At 43.5% G+C, this 23,769-nt stretch overlaps 1 protein-coding gene across 1 annotated transcript; it reads left to right on the plus strand.

The window, feature by feature from the left end:
• Positions 1–1,066: 1,066 nt before the first annotated feature.
• Positions 1,067–22,454, plus strand: RBL1 (RB transcriptional corepressor like 1). Its single transcript, XM_088536067.1, has 22 exons — positions 1,067–1,204; positions 1,608–1,741; positions 2,602–2,802; positions 3,430–3,494; positions 3,586–3,714; positions 3,820–3,980; positions 4,686–4,735; positions 7,032–7,218; positions 8,608–8,774; positions 11,647–11,759; positions 12,300–12,403; positions 13,314–13,451; positions 14,829–14,993; positions 15,155–15,290; positions 16,197–16,463; positions 17,341–17,519; positions 18,389–18,565; positions 19,130–19,201; positions 19,370–19,454; positions 21,091–21,254; positions 21,686–21,850; positions 22,101–22,454. Exons 1-22 carry the CDS (start codon positions 1,067–1,069, stop codon positions 22,269–22,271), a joined length of 3,168 nt encoding a protein of 1,055 aa, XP_088392193.1. The 3' UTR covers positions 22,272–22,454.
• Positions 22,455–23,769: the final 1,315 nt, after the last annotated feature.

Here is a 23,769-nt window from a genome sequence, read left to right on the forward strand (position 1 = left end):
AGTCAAGACCAGGTGCCCCAGGGTGCGGGTGCTCCATAGCTGTCCAGGAAGGAGAGAAGAGCCAGGCAGGGAGCCCCGGGCGGACGGCTGCTCCTCTCCCCCCAGCACGCGGGGGTGGCGGCGGACGGAGCAGCGGCTCCGAGCAGTGCGAGCAGCCTTGGGCTGCTGGGCACCGCGGCGGCACCTCTCGAGCAGGACACGGGGACCCCATGGCCGCAGGTGTCCAAGCATGGAGGGGCCAGGAGAACGGGGGGGGCTCATCCCGCCTCAGGGCTGGCTGAGGCGGCTTCGTCACCAACTCGTCACCAACTCTGTCCCCCGCACGGCGCCGCAGCGAGAGGGGGCTCTGCAGGGGTCCCCCACGGCAGCGTGTCCCAGAGGTGGCCCCGTGGGCTCCGATGCCCAGGCCCACAATGCGGCCCGGCAGCAGCTGCGCACACGCTGGGCTGTCGCAAGATGCGCGTGTGCGTGTATGTGTGTGCAAGCATGTTTGTGCATGTGTGCACATGCGTGTGAGCGTTTCACATGTGTGCATTGTGTTGCAGATATGCATGTGTGTTGTGTATGGCACATTAAGAGTGTGTGTGTTGCATATATGTATGCATGCGTGTATGTGTGTGTATGTGTGTGCATGTGTGCATGTGTGTGCGCCCGGCGTGCACATACACACATGTGTGCATGTGTGTGTGCACGGATGCATGCACGCCCGTGCATGTGTGTGCACGCCCCTGCATATCAGTGTGTACGTGTGCACACGTGTGTGTGCACGCCCGTGCATGTGTGTGCACGCCCCTGCATATCAGTGTGCACGTGTGCACACATGTGTGTGCATGCCGGTGCATGTGTGTGCACGTATGCATGCATGCCCGTGCATGTGTGTGCACGCCCTTGCACACCCGCGTGCGCGCGTGTGCGCGTGCGCGGGCCGGGCCCGGCTGAGCCCCACCCCCGCCCCGCCCCTCCGCTCCCTCCCCCGGTTCCCTCCGCCCGTTCCCGCCAAAAGCGGGCGGGGCGGCGGAAGCCGCAGCCCCTTCCGGCCGGGCGGGGCGGCCGCGGAGGGGCCGCCATGTCCCGTGCGGAGCCGCTGCCCGCCGAGCCTGGCGCGGCCGCCGAGCGGCTCCGCCTCGAGCTCAACCTGGACGCGGCGAGCGCGGCCGCGGCGCTGCGCGACTTCACGGCGCTGCGCGGCACCTACAGCCTCGAGGTGAGCGTGAGGCCGCCGCCCCCGCGGGGCCGCCCGCGCCCGCCGCCCTCCCGGATCCCTGCCGCCCGTTGCCGTTATAACCCCAGGCCACAGCCGGGAGGAGCCCCGCCCTGCTGCGCCCCCTCCGTGCCACGGCGCTGCCTGCCCCTCCTGTCACCGCGGGGAGCGGCGGCGCGGCCGCCCCTGGGGGAGCGTGTCCGTGCGGACCCCGCGTGTCTGTGTGTGTGTGCACGCGTGTGTGTACGTGTTGTACACGTGTAGTGTGCATGCGTGCGTGTTTGTACACCTGCGTGTACATGTGTGTGTATCTGTGTACGTGTCTGTACGTCTGTGTGTGCACACGTGTAGTGTGTGCACGTCTGTGTGTGCACACGTGTAGTGTACATGTGTGCGCTTGCGGCAGGGGGACGCCGCGCACTGGCTGGCCTGCGCCCTGTACGTCGCCTGTCGCAAGAGCCTCGTCCCCACCGTCGGCAGCGGCCTCATGGAGGGCAACGGCGTCTCGCTCACGCGCATCCTGCGCTCCGCCAAGCTCAGGTGCGTCCCCAGCCCCGCTCTGGCGCCTTCTTCACCCTTCTCTGTGGGCCCCTTCGCTCAACCAGCCTCTCGTTTCGGCCTCCCGACCTCGCAAAACCTGCATGTCCCACAGTAGTTTTATTCAAAACAATAAATCCTCTCTTGTGCCAAGTGGAAACAAGATGCAAATATGTAATTTGCTTTTCCCTAAGTTTATCCTCAATCCTTTGAAAAACCACCCACATCATCAGACTAACAATTGTTCTGCCCACAGGTGTGTTTTTTTTCTCCATTCTTTCTTTCTTTTTGTAGTTAATTGAAATGCAATAGAGACATCTAAGTCTTTCACTAATCATCCAGATAAACCTTGGGGTGCAGGGCAGATCTCCAGGTATCATCTCCGCTGCTGTGTTGTGTCAGGGCTTGGGAAAGGCCAAGCTATGCTCCTGTGCTCCAGCGGTTTTCCAGGCAGCCTCAATGCCTTGCCATGATATAACTCAAACTACTTCATGTTCCATTGAAAAAGCTGTTTCAACTGGGCAGACAGAGGGGATTGGCTCCAGTTACACCTTCCTATGAAGGTCCTTCACTTGTTAGTCTCCCCTGACCAGGTCAGCTCTGCCAAGCAGCCTTCAAATGCAAGCGAGTATTTCCATGTCTGTGCCTTAAAGGGAGTTGGAAGAAAGGCCTAGATATAAGGAGGCAGAAAGCTTTGGTGTGTGCAGCTTGGCAGCGTCTCAAATGTCAAACCTATGTATTAATTAAACTACTTGCCAAAGATTAAATATGTCGCATTTCACCTTTATCAGAAACTGACAGAATACATGAATCAAGTTAAAGCTGAAAATAAAATACTTTTTTTTTTTCTTTCTCCTTTTAAGTTTAATTCAGTTTTTCAGCAAAATGAAAAAGTGGATGGACATGTCAAATCTACCACAGGAATTCCGAGAGCGAGTGGAACGGCTGGAGAGAAATTTTGAAGTGTCAACAGTGATTTTCAAAAAGTTTGAACCCATATTTTTGGATATATTTCAAAACCCTTATGAAGAAGCTACGAAGCCACAAAGAAGCAGGAAGCAGAGGTATTTGTGAGGCTTAGCAGAGAGAACCGAAGTCACGGAGGGTGTTTTGTCTTGCAAAGAACCTGCTCGGCTGTTGTGCAGAGCGATTGTATCGGGACATCCAGTGGCCTGTGCGAAATGAGCAAACGCTGCCAGGCTGTGGGTCTGGATCATCTCTGCCCCAGATGTTGCTCAGGAGAAGAAGCTGTAATACAAGTAATAGCTGCATGTATTGAAGGGATGACTGATGTTTTGATAAAATATTTAGAAAAAAATCTGTTGTAATTTATATACCCATTGGCGTCTTGTTCACAACTTCAGGTGAATTTTATTTTTTCACTTGTTTATTTTATTGTTTTTACAGTTGTGGCAACAGAAAAGAATAGTATGGCTAAGAGTCACCGAGTGCTGTTTGCTCAAAGAAAGGATGGAAAGATCAATGATGGGGTGTTACATGCTCTGTAGACCTAGATATGAGTATTAATTACTGAAAATTGATATAAGCGTATGTGGCTTGCACTGTGCCTTGGTGTAAAATAGAGTTAGACAGTGCTTCTGAGCTGGGGAACAGTATGAAACCGTTGTTGTAAAAAACAGTTTCTGCTTCTTGGAACTGCAGACTCACTCCTCCTTCCCCGTCCTTGGCAGGCGAGTGCCGTGCAGCGTTAAGGATCTCTTCAACTTCTGCTGGACTGTCTTTGTGTATACGAAGGGTAGGCTTGCTTCGTTTTATCTGTTGATTTGTTTCTAGTTTGAGTTACTAACTCCTTTATGTTGTTTGATGTGATACACTGTCTCTTAAAGGTAATTTCCGTATGATTGGAGATGATTTAGTAAATTCCTATCATTTGCTTCTGTGCTGCTTGGATCTGATTTTTGCAAATGCCCTTTTGTGTCCGAATAGAAGAGATTTGCTAAATCCATCGTTCAAAGGTATGATGAGACAGATTATTTAAAATCAAACACGCTTTGATCTTTTAAAATCAAATGTGAGGTCAGTGGCCTCTCTCTTCCCTCTGTTCCTCGTTTTGTTTCCAGGCTTACCCGCAGACTTCCACGCAGCGGAGACCCCAGCCTCTGCAGAGCCTCCCTGCATCATTGCCACGCTGTGTGAGCTGCACGATGGGCTGTTGGTGGAAGCTAAAGGAATAAAGGAACACTACTTCAAACCATACATTTCAAAACTCTTTGAAAGGAAGGTATGTCGTATTAGCTTTAAGAATATGTGATGGTCCTCAGATAAATGTTCTTATCTTAAAAACACTTAAATGCAAGTTCTAGTAGAAAGTGTGCTAATAGGCAGATGTGTTTGAAAGTGATGGGTTCAGATTTCCTTTGAACGTATTTAGCAGTAGATTTTACTCTCACTTTTCATGCTGCATAAAGCGTTTTGATGTGGCTGGCCAGATGAGTGGGGAATTTCTATCTTCTGTTCACAGCATTGTGAAGTACAAAAGCTTTTGTTAGAGAGGAAACAAAAACAGTTACCTCTTTGTAAATGAACTTTATAGGGTAACTGTAGTGATATGGTGGCTTCTTGTTCTTGTCTTGGTGTTTGGGAAAATATTTATGACGACGCAGTTGAGGTTGCGCTTGCACGAGCTCTTCTGTCTGCTCTTGATCCTGGAAGGTTGTTTCCATGCTCTGTGGAAGGTTATAGAGTCACTCATCCGATCACTCCCTAACCTGCTGGAGGAACAGGCTTTAGGTGGCAGTACTGTTTTTGAAGAGTGAGTTTGTTTGGAGATGGGATAGAACTAAGCTCTGTTCCCCAAGTCTTGCCAAGGGTGTTGCATGCAGCAAAATATCCTATTATGTTTCTAACCATTATTTATCTTTCTGCTAACCAGTTGTGCTGAATTGGGCCAGTTATGAGTTTCATCATATATATATATTTTTTTCAGATCTTAAAAGGAGAATGTCTGTTGGATCTGTGCAATTTTACAGAAAATAAGTAAGTTATGGATTATGTTCTTAATCATGGGTTTGAGTTTCATTTCTGGAGTATTGTGTCCATTTCTGGGCTCCACAGGACAAGAGGGATGTGGAGCTGCTGGAGAGAGTCCAGCGCAGGGCTACGAGGATGATCAGGGGCCTGGAACATCTGCCCTATGAGGAGAGGCTGAGGGAGCTGGGCCTGTTCAGCATGGAGAAGAGAAGGCTGAGAGGGGACCTGAGCATTGTCTAGAAGTACCTCAAGGGAGGCAGTGAGGAGGATGGTGCTGGCCTCTTTTCAGTGGTGGCCACCAACAGAACTAGAGGAAATGGCTGGAAACTGAAGCATCAAAACTTTCACAGGAACTTAAGGAAATTTTTTTTAACAGTGAGGGTGCCAGAGCCCTGGAACAGGCTGCCCAGAGAGGTTGTGGAGTCTCCTTCTCTGGAGATCTTCAAACCCGCTTGGATGCAGTCCTGTGCCACGTGCTGTAGGTGACCCTGTGTGTGCAGGGGGTTGGACTAGATGACCTGTAGAGGTCCCTCCAACCTTAAGAATTCTGTGATTCTATGATTTCTAGAATTCATCATCTTCAGATGCTGTGTATTAGATCTCTCGGTTCCTTTCTCTTGCCATAGTTAACTGTTTTTAATTATGTGGCAAGTAAATCTGTTGTTTGGCCGAAGTGATCTCTGAGTCTGAGATTTGACAATTATCCCAGGGTTTTCTGTTCAGCAGCAGTGATTCCCCCCCCCCCCCCACCCCCGTTTTTATAGTGTTTGCTTCCCACTCACCCAGGTGGCTGTCATCTTTGGAAAGCCTGGTAAAAGGATCAAAGTCTTGACTCTAAACTTCATGTTTCTGTACATGCCTCAAATGTTTATATACCCTGTTGCCTGGGTATGGAAGTTTAATTTATGTTGTTGCCTGTTTCCTGTAAAATCTGTGACTGCACCAGAAGAACAAAAAAGCAAAAATAAAAGTGCAAACTGCAAAACCACAAAAAGGGGATAAAGCACTTGTGTGAGGCTTGCGTAGTTGTTTTAGAAAAGTAAATTGAGATCATTTCTAATTTAAAAGCTAATTTAAATACAGATTAACAGCAGCTGCTTGGTTTGGGATAATCTTCAAGATTTTCTTCTTTGCTTTCTTCAAAGATACCTAATACTTTGCTTTGGCAAGACCAATCTCTATCTTCTCAGTTTGTTAAATGAGAATTATGAGCAAAGACTTGAATTGTTTTAAGGGGCAGGTGATACTCTGAAATAGATGGATATGAGAGTGTTGATATAACCCATATAAAACAGTGAAGCAAATGTAGCTGCTGATTTTAGTATTTCTACTTAGTAATATTGCTGTAATAATGTTGTTTTGTATTGATAATGCCGTAGTACTTATTCTCTTGCAAGCAATTTAAAAAAACAAAGGAAATGTGGAAGCCTGTCTGTTTCTTTGCCCAAACTTATTCATATTTCTTTTCTAAAAGACTGTAAGGTGATAAACCTATAAAATAGTTGCAAGTTTGCTGTGGTACCACTAAATCACTTATGTAATTATGTTACATGTGAGTGTATGAAGTATCTTTGCCTGCAAGGCTCAGTGTTCTTTACCTACAGGTATTGTAGTACATGTATACGTTAGCATAAACTTGCAGATAGGATTTCATGATGCTTCTGGCATTTATTGCCAAGCTTCATTCAGCTTCCCAACTACCAGTTTAAAACTTTGCGACCTTAACAAGGTTCAGTATTCCTGTATTACAGATAGGTGGACTGGAATAAAGAAAATGAAGGATTTATTTGGTATCTTGTGTCAGAGAAGGCTTGGAAAACGAATCCAGGGGCCTGGCTATTCAGTTCTCCCTGTTTCTAGGCTGCTATGAAAAGTGCTGACCACCAAGTAGTACAAGTACAAATCGGACCTCCTAGCTAGTTCCACGCAACCACAATTACCTTGTTCTGTATTTACAAAAGGTAACTTCTAAAAAAAAAAAATTCACTTACAACTGCACTAGAAGCAATTTTTTTCTTCCTGTGCTTGCTGAGAACCAGAGGGTGGCGGTATCCTAGGGAGAAAAGTAAGGCCTGTGGCTGATTCTATAGGGAATAGGGGAGGCTCTAGGTAATGAGAAAGGCAAGGTTTAGCACAAGCAAATTATCCCTTGTAGTAAAATGTCACTGACAAATAGTGCTACCATTTAAAGTGTTATGTGCTCTGAATGCCTCTTGGTTTCAGTTTTGTGCTTTGCTGGCATCTCTTTGCTTCTTTAGCAGTGTAGCCTCTCATTACAACACTTGGTGGTTTCCCCTTTCAGCAAAGCGTTGAATAAAGAGTACGAGGAATATGTTCTGACAGTGGGTGACTTCGATGAGAGAGTTTTCCTAGGAGCAGATGCCGAGGAGGAAATCGGCACCCCTCGGAAGTTCCCTGCCGACATGCCAGCGGGGAAAACAGCAGCAAGAGCCCATGTGGAGTGTCACCTGCAGCAGCATTTTGAAAAGGTGGGTCCGGGGACATCATTTTCTCTCAAAATACTCTTATTCCTTCCCCCCCCCCGCCATCACCGAATCACTTCTGAAAAGTTGTATTTCTTCAACACTTTGCTAAGAGTCAGAAGGTAAGCCTCATACACAGGCTCCAGGGAGCTTTCTTGATAAGGAGAAATTGTGGTGTCTTCTCTTGTGATTTACTAAGTCACTATTCCTTAAAGAACGTGTGAGCACTTTCATATGTGAGTTTCTGTCTTACACTTTCATAAAGTAATTTATCAATTAGAAACCTTATTAGATATAAATGAAGTTTGACCAAAATCTTTGAATACCACGGATTAATTTGCTTGTTTTCCTAATATTTCTCTCCCAATACAGGAAATGTCAACTTGTTTGCTATTCTGTAGGAAATAACATTCAAGACAAATTTGACAAATGCCTTCCTTTTCTAATTTACAAAATTTGCGCTCTACTTTTCCTAAAAGGATATTTTAAAGAAATTCTTTTTCTAAAGAAATACTCTAAAAGTATTGCTTTCAGTCTACTCTACTTTTTCTAAAAAGTTTTCTATTTTTTTCTAAAAGTAGAGTATAAACACTGCAAGTAATTTGCTATGCTTTAAAATATAATATGTATGTAATGAAGCAGGTATATGGAGGAGGAAAAAAACTTGTTTGACGACTTTTGAAACTGGCTAACAGGATAAGGGCTGCTGCCTGTGCGAAAGGATCAGATGTTGTTTCATAGTTACCCACTGTTACATGCCAGCTTGAAAGTTATTGAAAGATGATACTGATCATGTAAATGAATTGCACAGTTTGAGGTTTTCTCCCAAATGTAAACGTACTGCGTATTTAGGCAAGTTAAAGATATAATGATCTGGAATTAATTTTTTAAATTTGAACTTCGGTTTCTTTATTATAATGACATGAGCTTATTGCTGTCTGTTCACACTGGCTGTGGGCATAACTTCAGGTCATTATTTGCCTAGGGCCTGTTCTAATAACTGGGAAGCAAGTGCCTTCCTGCATCACTTCCAGGACGGAATGGCCGCGCTCTGGGCGCTTCGCGCCGCGCGGTGCCCGCAGTGCGGACGCTTCCCGTGGGGTCCCCCCATTCTGTGCCCCCTCCTGCAGCCCGCAGAGCCACGGGTGCTGGGTACTGTGGAGGGAGGCACGTGCTTTCTTGCCCTGCATCTGTCAGTATTTAAGAAGTGAGCTTAGTTGTGTGCTTGAAGATTTGAATTCTCACTTTCCTGGACTTTACTTTAAAAACTTTAACTTGAGTTTAGTCTGTACTTACAGATGAGGGCCTTGGGAAAAAAAACATCAAAATATTAAGGGCATTTTTTTGAAGGCCAGTTCTGTTGACCAATTTATTTACTTGTTCTCTATCTGGCAGAAAAGATCATTTGCCCCTTCAACTCCACTGACTGGCAGAAGATACCTGCGAGAGAAAGAGGCTGTCATCACCCCTGTTGCTTCAGCAACGCAGAGTGTGAGTCGGTTGCAGACTATTGTGGCTGGCCTGAAAAATGCCCCCAGCGAACAACTTGCAGCTATTTTTGAGTAAGTGCCTGCACTGGAGCTACTCGCACGCAGCTGGAAACTTCACTTTGCTCCAAACTTGGCTCTTTTGTTTGGTGCAGTGTTTGCATGGTCACTTCCATGTATTTTTAAGTTCTAAACAAATATGGATGAATTAAAATAAATGTTGCCCGTGATGGTAGAGGTTTTGGGAGCTGTGGGGAGGCAGGAAGTATGAGAGTCGACAAACTGGAATCTTTGTTTAGAGATGTGGGAAAATGAGACTAACTACAGCCGAAAGGCTCACCATTTCTCTTTCATATCACTCTTGGAGATCTTATTCTTAAAAGTTTACAAGTGCTTAGCAACATTCTGTTCTATTTTGAATATTTTTAGGACCATTTGTTAATGTTTTCATTACCCAGTTAAGATGCTAACTCATCTGCAATCTCTGAATGATGAACAGCTTTTTCATTAAGAATAACCTAGTCTTTCATAGAGATGTAAATACTAACAAATGGGCGAGTACTGATTAAACCTCAGGAAAAACTTGTTGAATGCTTTGCTTCTCTTGCACACAGGCTCAGCAAACAGCAGCACATGTTATTTCCTAATTAGTAGTAATAGGAGAAACTGTATTTGGATTACGCAGTATTCTGTTTCCAATAACTTCTGTTTCAAGTAAAAATTCTTTAGCAGTATAACATTGTAATTAGCTGTAAGGCTGTTGATTGAAGCTATAGTTTTTCAGTGTTGCCCTTTTCAAGATGGTCAAGTGTCTAAATGTGAAGCTAATCAGATGATCCTGTGCTCTATTGCAAACTTGTTGGAAAATCTGGAAGCCTTCAGAAAGGGCCCTTGTGGATGGAGAGACTTTTTTTTTTTTTTTTTTTTCTCTTAATAGCAATTGTTGGGCTCATGGGTGCCCCTCTAAAACACAGTCTCACTGTTAAATAAGTTCTCTTTGGGGTGTTGTAGGAAATTCAAACTGTTTGCTGGCTGTCCTTGGGCCCCATCCTCCCTGTGTTTTTGCAAGGGGAAGTAATTTGTTCTTTGAGGTGACCCGGGGTTATTTTAAAATCGATGTTTCACTGTCCTACAATACAATGGTATCAAACACGTGTTTCTTAAGCCAGCTCTTGAACGTGCAGTTTTTGTGAATCTACATTTACTTAATCCTTCTACTGATACTTCAGCATAAATCCAGTTCATAGGGATCTGTATTATGAGTTCTAGCTCTCCCATCTCCATTAAAATCTGTTTGCATTCAGAGTCTTTAGGATATTGCTTTTAGTCTGTTTCAGTTTGTGGATACCTGAATCTTTTGCCCTGGTCACACAAGTTCCTCATAGAGAATTTAAGTTATAAAAGAGGATTTTTTTTTTTTCCTTCTTTGCCTTTCAGAGATAAGCAATGTGCAAATTGCAAGTTGGAAATCACACTTAGGCAGAAATGCAGCTGCTAAAAGCTGGACTTTAGATTATTCATGTATTTTCTGGGGAAAACATTGTGCATGAACTCTAGAATTGTAGGATAAAAGGGTCTTGGCTGGGAGCCTTTATTCCCTCTCCTGATTAAGAATTTTCCTCACTTAAATAGAGGCCGTTGGGACCGAGTGCGCCAGTCTGGGCGCTGCAATGGGCCGGTAGTTGCTGATTGTACTACATCCCAGTTGGATTTGTTTGTCCCTTTTCCCAATAGGCTTACTCACCCTTTGGCTGTTGGCAGGTCATGCTCCTCTGGAGTCAGAGGCTGTAGTGCTGTTACTGCATTTAGTAGCTGCTGATGGGCTTTCTTCCTTGAAGTGATCTTTATTTTTAATTTACTCAACGCTTTCCAAAATCTCCCCTCCTGAGCTGGCTGGCTGGAGCTGTTGCTATGATGTTTGCTCTTTACATGTGCATTACTTTGTGTATAAGTGATGTCTATTTTCTTTCCCTCTGTCAGGCAGGTGTTTAACACAGGGAAGTGGTTCTCTAGATCTCTGCAGCAGCCCAGCAACAGGGGCATCTCCATCCTGCCCTCCAGGCCACTGGTACAGGGTGCTTAACTATGTTCTGCCCATGAGAATCTTTCATGGACAGCACATAGGCCAATAACTGCTTGTTAGGTTAATAGCTGATTGATGACTAGGAATAAGGAGCCCTGTTCTTATTGCCTCTTAACAATGTTGTCTTCTGTGGGAGGCTAATTTCTCCCCTCAACAAGAATAGGGTTGCAGCTTCTGTGCCCCTTCAGCAAAGCCCGAGGCACAGGATTCCCGCTGTCCTGCGTCAGTGCCGTGCTCGAAGGCACCTCTGTGGTGCCCCTGCTCAGGAAACCACCTTCCCTTGGCTCTGCAGCCTCCCTGTTTCTGGTGTGCTTTGGGGTTCTCACTTTTATACTTCCAGCAAGATAATACAATCTGAAGAAATAAATATTAACACATAACTATGATTGTATTTAACGTATGAGTTTGTGGGTTTGCCTGTCTCTTTGTTTCAATTGATTTTCAATTTTTATAGGCATTGACTTCTTGCTTTGGAAACTCCTCTTTGCTCTCTCAAACGGTGCCTGCGTGTGCAGTTGCCTAGATGCGTTTGGGTTACCTCCTGGAGCAAATTTCTTGCTACCTTCCTCTTCCCAAATGTGTCTTTGTGCTTGGTGTGCTGCCATAGCTCCTGATTTTTGCTGCATTTGTTCTAAAATTTCCCGTATAATGCCTATAACTGCTAGGAAAGGAAAAGAAGGAAACAATCTCTTTGTACCTTCTAGGTATTCTGCTTTTTGTAGTAGTGTGTGTTACTGCATGTTGAGGGAAGCTGAGTACAGGCACCTTCCCTCCTCTTCATCTGAGTGTGGTTTTTGGGAAGGGCTTGAGGGGAGCAGAATCCTTATTTGTGCAAGCAGGACTTTCTGTCCGTGTCCCCTGCAGATCGTGTGCGCGCAGCCCTATGGAAAGCATCGTGAACAGAGTGAAGGAAATAGGTGAAACTTTCTGTCGGAGCTACACTCGGTCAACGGATGAACAGCCGGGGTCTCATATAGGTGAGCGTGGAATGTGTGGCTTGTTTCAAAGCATGAAACCAGGCAAACGAAACGCATGCCTGTGCTTTCCTCTAAGCACTTAATTCAGTGGGGCTGTTGGACCCAGAACCTGTCCAGAAAGAAAAGTGCTTCTGTCAAACAGAACACTGTAAAAAGTATTATGAAATAGAACAAGGCTATAGTTCAAAATGGGATAACTAAGAAAGCATTTAAAGTTTAGCAGCTTTTTAACTGAAACTGGAAATTATATTCTTCTTGTATGCAAAATTTAAAGGAAATAGGGTGTGAATTTGCAGAATTCCATACTTAGAAATATTAAAATACATAATCCTCTTATTTTTTTTTTTTTTTTTTTTAGAGTTGCATACTGTTCTTATGTTTAGAAATCCTTTGGTCAGTCTTGATTTAGAGAATCTATATGCATGCACACACATGCGCATTTTTCATTCGTTTTAGTAGAAGACCAGGTATCTGTCAACTTAGACTAAAGCCATTTGTTAAAACAGTATTGGGCTTCATCATTGTGGTTTTAAATTTCAGATTTTGCTGTAAACAGATTAAAACTGGCAGAGATCTTGTACTATAAAATCTTGGAGACTATAATGGTACAAGAAACACGAAGACTGCATGGGAAGGACATGACTGTAAGTAAAAGAGAACACTTTTCCTAAGCTCTCCTCTAGGGAACTCTCCTTAGACAGCTCCAAAACAGATCAGTGTGCAGCTGACCAGCCTATGTATATTGTTAGTATTAAAGACAATTGTATGAGAGGTGCCTTAGTTGCAGGTTTTTTACTGTTACAAAGGCTAAAAATTCAGCTCTACTAACTATATTAATTTGTATTGCCTTTAGAAGCAAACCTTCTGGGCACGTAGTCCTATTGTCATCTGCATCCTGTTATCAATATTGGCACTTCGTGTTAGGCAGGAACACGTCTGTTGTGCTTTGTGATTCAGCACAGGGAGACTGTCTCCTCTGGGTATAGAATCAAAACTGTGTGCTGGTTTTGCCACTGTTAATCTACTTCCAGTCTTTACCAATCTGGAGCTTCCAGTAAAAAGAGGAGATTGGGGGAAGCAGTAGCTGTTTCTTAGGCACTAAGCTGGGTGTTTGTGCTGCAAAAAGGAAACTTTACCTGACCCGTCACCTGGGTGGGTTAATGACTGTGTACTGCTTTGGGTCTGCCTGTTCTTCCTTTCTTCTTGACACTTTCTGGTTGCCTGTAAAGAGCAAAACGTAGCTTATTCAGCTGGATTTTTAAGCTCTTATGTTTAAAGCAAAACACAGAACCTTCCTGCAAAAGATGTAAAGTGTTTTGAGGCTTAAATAAATGCATTCATCTTAGTATTGTTAAATTAAAATCATCTTTCCTGTTCTCCCTAATAAGATTATATAGTATTTTTAAAGAACAAAGGTTGTTAGTTTTTGTCTAAGATGAAGTTTCTTACAGTAAGAGTGACAAAGATGTAATTCTACCTGACTTGCACACTTCTTTTTTTTCTGCCTCCAGTTCCCTAACCTTGGATCTCTGACTGTTTCCATAACTTTTTCAGGCTCTCTTGGAACAAGATGTCTTTCACCGTTCCCTGATGGCATGCTGCTTGGAGATTGTGCTTTTTGCCTATAGCTCCCCTCGCACCTTTCCCTGGATCATTGAAGTTCTTGATCTCAAGCCTTTCTATTTTTACAAGGTAAACATGTGCTCTCTTGTTATTGGACATATCCTTATATATATTCTGAAATATTTTACCCAAAATGTATAAGGTTTCAGTTGATGCTGAAACTTAAAGAAAACCATTTTGTGGATGGTACTTAACTGTGGTGTGCTGTTAATCAACTTTTAATTCTTGTTACGTACAACTTTGAGTAGGTTAAAGCATTCAGTTGGATGCTTTACTAAAATGCAAATATGCTGACTACAAGCTATAGGACTGCTTGCATCCTAGTTCTGCTTATTACAGATAAAATAGTAAAGACACTTTATCTTTGACTACTCCTACTTATTTCAGACTTGTTCTGTAAACTTTCTTTTTTCTTATTTTACATAAGAGAGCATAGTGTTTTTTTCCTTGGTGTTCTCTTATTTTTACTCATAGTTTGGAGGTGGTAGAGTTGTGGTGCTTTGTTCGTTTGTGTGTTTTTTCTTTCTCCTCACCAAATACCTTTTCTCTTCCTTAATTTGTTTACTCATTTAATCCTTTTATCACCTATTCATGACCCTTATGCAAAGCTCCTGGGAATCTTTACTAGACACCTAATAGCTACTGTGACTAGTACTGAAAGCATGAAATTGACTCTGTTTAGAGAGTAATAACTGAAAATACTTAAATCCTTTGCAAAACAGTTGTTTTATATCGTATTCTTTCTTCTCCTTTAAGTTTCAACTATAAGGTGGTAGTGAAACTGAAACAAGTCTGTTAATTGCTGCTGGTGTTGGTAGCCTAAATCAGCAGCAGATGGTCTGGTGTCTTCTCTGCAGACATAACTTTGTGGAACAAATTTATGTTTCATTTTCTTTAATGTTGTGCATATGTTTTCATTGCACTTTTTACTTCAACAAGCTGAAGACGTCTCATGAAAGTCTATGTTTGTTTCACTTGTTTTTTCTTCTTTAGCAGGTCACTTTGGGAGTGTATGACACTCTGATCACTGAAGGTTTATAAAAATAGACTGAACATTCATCTAATTAGAAATAGCATAAAGTTCTTGCATCAGAGTGGGGGGGATAAATTCTGACCCTGCAGGAGCCTTTTTAGCTGTTGCTGGTACTGATCTGTATGCTCAGGGATGGCGAGAGGAGGCCGCACACCAGGGTGTGAACTGGATTGCTTAGAGCGATTGGAAAAGGTTTGAAGGGATGAAGATGTGAGGCAGTGGCTAGAACATCCTATGCTGAAGAGCATGTCTGTGCAGTTTGTGGTTGTTGGTTTTTGTTTTTTTTTCCTCTTTCCTTGTTTTCTTGTTTTCTTTTTTTTTTTTATTTAGGTTCCTGAAATGAATAATATGGTGATATTAAGCACGAGTGATGCAACTTCTGTTTTTTTGTATATGATCCTTGCTGCCACTAGGTCATCGAAGTCCTGATTCGGTCTGAGGAAGGTCTCTCCAGAGACATGGTGAAACATCTCAACAGCATCGAGGAGCAGATTCTCGAGAGCCTGGCCTGGACTCGGGAGTCAGCGCTCTGGAATGCACTCCAGGCTTCGGAAAACAAGGTCCCAACCTGTGAAGAAGTATGTTAGCTGGTTTTCTTTTACTTGCAAATTCGGATTCTTTATTACTGTCACTTTATACAGCAGATCATTCAAACTGGACAATTTCTACAGAAAACAATAAATTTTTAAAAGAAGGGAAAGTTATTTGTTGTCTTACGCTGGCATTTCTTATTTCTCAGGTAATCTTTCCCAGTAACTTTGAAGCAAGCAATGGAGGAGGTGTCCTGGGGCACTTGCCTATGATGCCGATATCTCCTATAATTCATCCCCGAGTGAAAGAGGTTCGGACAGATCTTGGTGGGAGTTTAAGACGGGGTATGTTCCAGGTTTCTAGCATATTTTAAATGCATGGTTTTATTTATTTAGAGACTACTTTAGAATTATGAAGAGCAATCCTGAGGCTGAAGTAAACATTGCTAAATGGCAACAGCTTCAGCCTGCATGCATCCTGTGAAGCCATTTGTGTATTTTAGTAGCAGCAGACATCAGTGATTCATTTCCGCGCTGAAGCTGATTTTCCTTGGTTTGGATGAAATGGGTGCCCTGCTCTTGGAGTGGATTGTCATCCTTGTCCTTTGCTCTTGATGCTTTTCCAGTCTGTTCTCTCACTACTATAGCAGTCTCACTTCTTACCCTTCAGCCTCTGCCTTTCTTCCCCTTCAAGCCCAGGTGCCATTGTCACCTCTTGCTTTGCTTCCTGCAATGATGAGTGGGTCTTTTCCTCCTTCCTCCAGAATGTTTTTTGCAGGAGGGGAGGGAGATAAGAGAGGATAGTTGGGCAGGCAGTGCTGTCTGTCTTCAGTTGTTGCCTGTGATCCAGAAGGCTTCAGCCTTGTAGGAGGCAGGAGACTGCAGTCGCTGTACGGGTGGTTTTGGTTTGTGTTTGTTTTTTTGTTTCTCTTCCCCCACCACATCCCTTAGGTAGCTATTGGGCTTCTGCAGGAATGCCAAAAACAGGCAGTGAAACAGAAGCCTGAAGATTAGTATTTACATGCTTTAGTTTTACTAAAAATGTTTAAAAGCAGCAAAGAGCAATTTGAAGGGGACTAGAGGTATGTGGGGGGAAGGCTCTTGTTGGAATTAGTTTAGAAAGAAGATAATTTCTTCATCAGAAAGGGTTGATTGTATTTTGCAGCTTGAATAGGTTAGCCTGTTGCCTCACGTGGAGAAGTGATCCTCTTAAGCTGCTGCACTTAATTTTTTTTCTTCTTTGCTTGCCAGACCTGCAGCCGCTGTCGCCGATCTCTGTCCATGAGCGCTACAGTTCTCCCACGGCTGGGAGCGCCAAGAGGAGGCTCTTTGGAGATGACAGCCCCAAAGAGATGCAGGTGGAAAAGGTTTTCACTGAAGGAACTAAGCTGACAATTGCTCCTGCTTCGAGCGTCCTTGCTGAAAATGTCTCTGTTTCTCCTGGGCAAACAGTACTGACCATGACAACTGCTACAGTAGCAGGGAAAACGGGACAGAAAGTCACCATCCCGCTGCAAGGTAAGAATTCCTCCTGCACTAGAGCTTTTGCTTGTGCTTAAGACCAGTTAAAGTAAACTTGCATTTTTAAATTGTGTTATTTAAAAGGAAACTATTCATTTAAAAATAAATGAGAGCGCAAATGTATACCAATGTCGCATTCTAAAGTTTGATCTGCTGCCCAGCAAGGAAACCTGGGGGGGCTTGTCCTGGCAAACAGAGTTGTGGAGTCTTTCCCAGTCATGCTTTGCTGCAGATAAAGCTTGGTTTTAGTTGTTGACTTCAATAGTTATTCACCACCATTTGGCTTTCAGTGTCACAGTAAAAATTATCTGAAGTTTCTGGATGAGGGCTCTCTGTACGTATAGATATGAGGCAAAAGTTTGGTTTTGTTTTATTAAAGCTGAAAAGATGTTGGAGTATTTCTGGTGATGATGCACAAGAAATTTTATAGCTTTTTAATTTTAAAAAATAGTTCTTGTTTTTCTGTAAATGAAAACCACTCATTGATGGGAATTTTCAGCAAGAGGGTTTGACTACTAAGCCTTGTCCATACTTTGCAAACTAGACACAATATTAACCCAAAACAGAACAAAAAACACTCACCTACTCCCCCGAGTGGAACATTAGTGCAGAAACTTTCTCTGAGTTTCTTGTGAATGTCGTACTTTGTCTGGATAGTCTTAGAGCATAAATGTGAATTGCTTCTTTTGAGTAATCATCAATGCACTTTTCAACCATTTCTGAATACTCTGAAGGATAAAGTCCGTAGCATCCAGTGCAGCGGGATAACGTATCTTCAGTGGGGAATGTTTGCAAATCCTGAATTCGTTCACATTCTCACTGTGCACATGGTGGCAGCAAGCAGCTTACTTCTCGCTGTGTGTGTTATCTCCAGGTATTGCAAATGAGATGGGAGGGATCACGTTGATCCCCATTTCCATGAATTTAGGTCAGCTGTCTAAAACGGAGGCTCTGGCTCCCAGCCAGCCTCCGGTGCATCAAGGGCAAGAAGCGCCTCCTTCATCAGGAAGCAAGCCGAAGAAAACGGGCTCCTTGGCGCTGTTTTATAGGAAGGTAAGGATCTTGGTCAGGAAGTGGAGCTTTGCTTTTCCTCGTGACTCTATTGCAGCTTATCCCCTTGAGTAGTTTCCATGTTCTCGTTACCTTCCAGGCTTCAGGCACCTTCCCTTTGGCACTAACAGCCCCCCTGTTACCGGGGGGAGGAGAAGGAGGAGGGTTGCTTAATTCTTGCATGGAATCAGATTTCCCCCTCTCACTTCATTTGTGAAGTGAGGAAGGGGTTTAAGGGTAGAATAGATCTAAATGCTTCAGAGGAGCTTCAGTTTTCTTGTCCTTGTTTGCTTGCCTTCACTTGGCAAGGGACCATTGCAGGAAGAGGGATTTCCTGAATGCTGTGGAAAAATACACAAAAAAATACATATCACAAGAATATAGGACGTTGTTGTTTATCTCCTGTCAAGTAAGAGTTTGTTTTTAGAGGCTTGAAATATCTGTATTTCAAACTTGCAGAAATCTGTACTGAAGAATCTGTAAATCTAAACATGGAAACTCATACCTAGAAGAACTTGGAAAGGAAGAAAAAGACAACTGCTGATTTAAGATTTTGTTTGATGATAATTTAAATATCTTTATTTAAATGTCATAATTTAAATACCCACCTTTCTACCATTGTAGTTGATAGGTGATATGGTGTATGAGCAATAGGCATAATGCCTTTAGTCAGATTTCTTTAAGTGTTAGAAATGCAGCGTTTAAACAGAGTTTACACCATAGTGCTTCAAGACCCTTCTTGGGCAGAGAGGCAGATTTTGCTAAAATAAAATCTCCGAGTTCACGGGTGTGCAAAGTCTGTGCTCGGATGAGGAGTTTCTGGGGAGAGGGAGGCAAGCTCCCTGCCCGGCCTCTTCCCGCATCTCTCCCAGGTGTATCACCTGGCCAGCGTGCGCCTGCGCGATCTGTGCCTCAAGCTGGACGTTTCCAACGACCTGCGCAGGAAGATATGGACTTGTTTTGAGTTCACGTTGGTTCATTGCGCCGATCTGATGAAGGATAGGCACTTGGACCAGCTCCTCCTTTGTGCTTTTTACATCATGGCAAAGGTAAGGCATAGGTTTAAGAAATTTAGGGAAATTTACTTCGGTGTGAAAAGTTAGTGTCAGTTAGCTGACAAGGAGCATTTGTTTTTCAAATTCCCAAACATTTTATCTGACTTTCTAGACTTTTCCTTCTTTATCTCTTAGTGTTTCTAGAAGAAAACTTGGAAAAGGAATGATTCCTAAGCAAGAAAGGGCTTTCCTAGCTCAGATAGGAGACAAGGAATTGTTGAGAAGGAAAAATCCTAGCTTGTCCGTATTCCATTGCTGGAAGCAGTTGGGCACCCCACTGCCTGGCTTCCGTCCTCCGTGCAGCGAGCTCTGCACTGGTTGTGCTCCTCCCCGTGCTAGTGTCCTGGCTCGAGGAAAAGCTCCCCTTTGCCACTAAAACTAATGTAATCTTCTCTCACTTCAGTATTTGGTCTATTCTTTTGTAAGAAAAACTTAATAAATAAAGGATGGTAGAGGCTCTAATGTCAGAGTGAAGATAAGAATCTTTATGCAATTGATTTTCAAAATTAAAAGATCCTAGAGTGTGCAGTTGGTCTAGAACAGCTCTTTCTTTTCCAGGTAACCAAAGAAGAAAGAACTTTTCAGGACATAATGAAAAGTTACAGAAATCAACCACAGGCAAACAGCCACGTGAGTAAATAATACTGCCCTTCCTTTGTAGATATGTCAGGTACAGATGTCTTTCCAAATGTTTCTGCTAATAGTAGAAAATCAAATCCTTTTCAAATTATTCAGATGGATTTCATCTGTTCTTTACTTGCCCTCCTTGACAACAGTGTTTTTCCCTCTGTCCTGTAGGTTTACAGGAGTGTCTTGCTGAGGAATATTCCTGGGGATGTTCCACTTGACACAGATACGAGTCAAGATGTAGAGATGATGGATGGTGAGCGCAGCCAAGTAGTCTGCTGTCGTTAGGAATGCACTGCATACTTGAGAGGAACTGAATGGTGGGGTAGTAAGGAGTGCCCTTGTAAGGAAAAGGGAAGCCTGTTTTAGGTTTTCAAATTGGAAAGCAATGTTATGGAAGAAAACAAACTGTCTTGTCAACAGGTGTTCTCTGTGTTAGCACACAGCAAATGTACTTTCCACTTGAAAGAAGTGTTTCTGTGGGAGTGGGTTGGGTGGGTTGTGTTTCTTCTTCCCTTAGTTATGATAACTTGAAGTGCTGCCTTAGTGTGTGACAAAGTGTGGCAGTGACATTGTAGTTCTTTTTGGACAGCAGTACCAGTTAATAAGGGAAGATGAATAGTACCGAAAATATTCTGACTTTTTTCTTAATGTGGATTTATGTTATTACCTTAGGCTTGGCAGGGAGAACATGTTCTTCTGGCCCACCACTCCCTGCCTTCAGATTTCTTTAGATTCAGCATCCTGTCTAGCAGCTCCTGGTGGCACTGGGCTCCCATGTTTCACCAGGCAAGGAGCTTGGTTACAAAGTTCCTTAGTTTCTTTTCCTGACAGACTTTCTTCAGTGTTTTATTCTTTATCTAGTGTTAACCCATGTTCTTTTCACATTAGCTGACAAATAGCATGTGACACATGTTACATTGTGACGTTAACTTGTGTAGTTGTAGCTCTTTCCCTCTAGTTACATGCCTGAACAAGTGTTTTGGCTTCCTTGTAGTAGAGACACGAGTTGAGCACAAAGCTGCTCTTTGCCACCTGATCACTGTAAACTGCCTGGAAAACCTGGCAGTTGTCAGACTGCTTCACACTTTATTTTGCTGTGAGAGCTGGAGAAGTCAAGGTCTGGAGTTGACAGTCTAGAGCACCTTAAAACTGTTCTAGATCCTGGCTACTTTGATTGCTGCTGTAACTGGATCGTTACCTAAACGGGATAAGTGAGCAAGGTGACACTTGGTGAGCAAGGTGACACACAAGGTGCCGGGCTGGAGCACAGAGCTGACCAGGAGCGGCTGAGGGAGATGGGTTATTCCGTCTGGAGAAGAGGAGGCTCCAGGGAGACCCTATCACTCCCTACAACTACCCAAAAGGAGGCTGTAGTGAGGGGGAGATCGATCTCTTCTCCTGAATAACTACCCATAAGACAAGAGGAAATGGCCTCAAGGTTGCGCCAGGGGAGGTTCGAGTTAGGCATTAGGAAATATTTCTGCACAGAAAGGGTCAAGCATTGGAACAGGCTGCCCAGGGAAGTGGTGCAGTCACTGTCCCTGGCAGTGTTCAAGAAATGTGTAGATGAGGCTCTTGGGGGACATGGATTAACAGGTATGGTGGTGATGGGATAATGTTTGGACTTGGTCTTGAAGGTCTTTTCCAACCATAATGGCTCTATGATTCCACCCTTCTCGCCACAAAAAGGGAGCAATAGTGCTGTGTTGGTGAGTGTAACCACCGACAGCATCCCCTGAGCTTGTCTGAAGCAGATTACCCAAGTCACTTTATTAACTGGTCAACACAAGGATGAGCTCATGTCAGTTGCATAGTGTACATCTGAATCTGAAGAAACTCAGTTTGCTGAAGCTATGTTCTTGAAATCTGAAGCTCTCTCTCATTCTTAGAGTCCTCTGTGAAAAGTTGTTCCTTGGCACAATCTGCAACAGAAAACTCCAGTGAGTCAGGAACAGAGGAGAGAGGTGATCTGATCAAATTTTACAATGCAGTCTATGTAGGAAGAGTAAAATCATTTGCACTGAAGTACGATATCACAAACCAGGATCACGTAGTAAGTAAAACATTTTAGAATTTTAGAATTTTGCTCTATCTGATAAAGATCGTAAAGACAAAAGGATTTTACTGCCAGCTAAGAATGTTAACTCTGTGTTGTCGTTTCCCTGATACAAATACAGAAGTCAAATAGTTCTAAGTACTGGGCTTTCTTTAACCGCCTTTCCAGAGGACAAACTGTCAGATGCCATTCAGTTCATAACTCCATTTTCAACTTCTCGTGGTGATGCCACCCTCTTTGCGGAAGTGCCCGTGCGGCATCAGTATTTTAATGCAGCATCTGGGAAATAAATTTGTTCTATGATTTGGCAGACATTTGCCCAATTCATTGAGTACAGCTTGGAAGTGCATTGGTCTTATGTTTCTCTGAAATTAGCATTTTAAAAATATTTTCTAACTTAGCTCCAATGCAAATTTGGCCTCTTTCAGATGGAAGCTCCTCCCTTGTCTCCGTTCCCAAACATTAAGCAGCAGCCAGTGTCTCCTCGGCGGATATCTCAGCAGCACTCGGTTTACGTTTCGCCTCACAAGAACGGCGCCTGCCTGACCCCTCGATCTGCTCTGCTCTATAAGTTTAGTGGGAGCCCTTCCAAGGTAGAAAACAAAGAGGTTGAGAGGGGAGTGTTTGGGAGGGTTGAGCTGGAATCTCGTGGTGGGAAAGTGCTCTTGTGCAGTGAGGGTTCTTTGAACTGGTTTCTTGGTTTGTGCTGAAAGGTAGATTTCCTGGGCTTCCTCCCTGATTGGCAAAGAGGTTCAAAATAGTAGCTGTCTATTTCTCAGATAATTGAAAATCAAAGCAATTTGGAGGTGTAGTAACTCAAGATGCTTTTTTTCTTTATCACAGAGCTTGAAGGACATCAACAACATGATAAAACAAGGCGAACAGAGAAGTAAGAAACGTGCGATAACGATTGATAGTGACACAGAGTCCCCTACAAAACGGCTGTGCCAGGAAAACGATGACGTTCTGCTGAAGCGACTCCAGGATGTTGTCAGTGAGCGAGCAAATCACTAAGGCTGCCTGGTTTCTCTGGGATCTACGAGCTGTGGAGTTCAGCACAGCTCTTGTGCTATTTATTTCTTGGTTTCCAGCCATTTTGTGTGTAGAAAACTGCCAAGTTGTTTTAAGTGTTGACGTTGCCTGACTTCCCTAGGATGCAGGAAGGAAAGGTGAAGTAGCAACCGTCGGGGGATAAGCAGGATGAAAAATGTGTTAAAGTTGCAGAAGACTGATCTGTAGGAAGCTGTGGGATGTTCTCTAGCATAACTCAGAGCATCTGAATTCAGAGTATGACTCAGCTTCTAGTAAGTGGTTTTGTTTTTTGGAATAATGACTTTCAGGGAATAAGTGGAGTCCGTTAATTGTCTCAAGCTTTTGGTATTTGTCTGAGGAAGAAACTTTTTAGAAGTGCCTTATTTTAAGAGCATGGAAATTTTATGCACTGTTTTAATGTGAAGTATATGGAGTAGAGAACAAACAGTCACTGAGAGGTTCTACCAGCCTTGAACTGCGTGGTTTTGTGTGAAGGGTTCCGTCTCCTCTGAGAACTTCAACTGAGGTCATCACCACAGTGAATCAAACGGCTTTTACAGCAAGGCAAAACCCATGAATGCGAAGAGCAGTGGCATAGACGGGTCCTGATACCTGCTGCAGCACTGATGCTTCAGTCAGTGTGAGTTACCTTTCCTCAGGGCTGGTGACAGCTCCTGGGGAGCTGCCTCTCTTCTCGGGAAGCTCGAGGGCATTCCCGCTGGGAAGGCCGGGGAGGCGTCTGCTGTCTTCACCGTGGGAAGTGCTGGATGGTTGCAGGTCAAAACAGGTCAGGCTCGGGCCGACTTCGGGCTGCTCTCATGCTCAAGTTCATTTAACAAATTGTATCTCTTTATATTTTTTCCTGAAGGCTTTAGTCTTTTGTTGTGTAGTATCTACACTGAGTGTAAGCCCGATCAGTTAAGGCATGTTTGTATATGTGATTTTTATAGCTATTAAGGGTGCGGATTCATTGGAAATACATAAATTCCAACATCTAATTCTAAGTTTTTTTTCACTGAAGGATTTGGTAGGGTTTATTTTGCCAAAATGGAGAAAAGTCAAGATTTGTTTGTTACTGTATATCAGTAGTTTGATCTTCTATCATAATTACGTTTTAAGATTAGAGCCATACAAAAACTTCCCAGCCCTCTGTTTTTTCAATTCTATGTGTGTATAATCTGCCATTTTTAATGGTTAATAGGACTTGTTTAAAGAGCTCTGACTTTGGTTTGTTTAATACGTGCCAATAGATTTGCTGTACCTCAGTTCCATGGAAAATAATTTTATAACTTCAAACAGTCTCAGCTAATGAACCTGGCCAGCAATGGTGTAGGAAACATGTATTTAAAAGTATACATGAGACAGCTTACCATATGCTTAATTCATTTTTGAATTAATTACTCTGTGATTTTTTTTTTTTTTGGTAGATTTGGAAAAAGGTGCTTGTCCATTTGTAGTATAAGGAAGCAGCTAGGCAATA

This window comes from Tinamus guttatus, unplaced genomic scaffold (genome assembly GCF_059628265.1).
Source record: "Tinamus guttatus ecotype Peru unplaced genomic scaffold, ASM5962826v1 Tinamus_guttatus_pri_ptg000650l, whole genome shotgun sequence".
In the NCBI taxonomy this organism is placed as follows: domain Eukaryota; kingdom Metazoa; phylum Chordata; class Aves; order Tinamiformes; family Tinamidae; genus Tinamus; species Tinamus guttatus.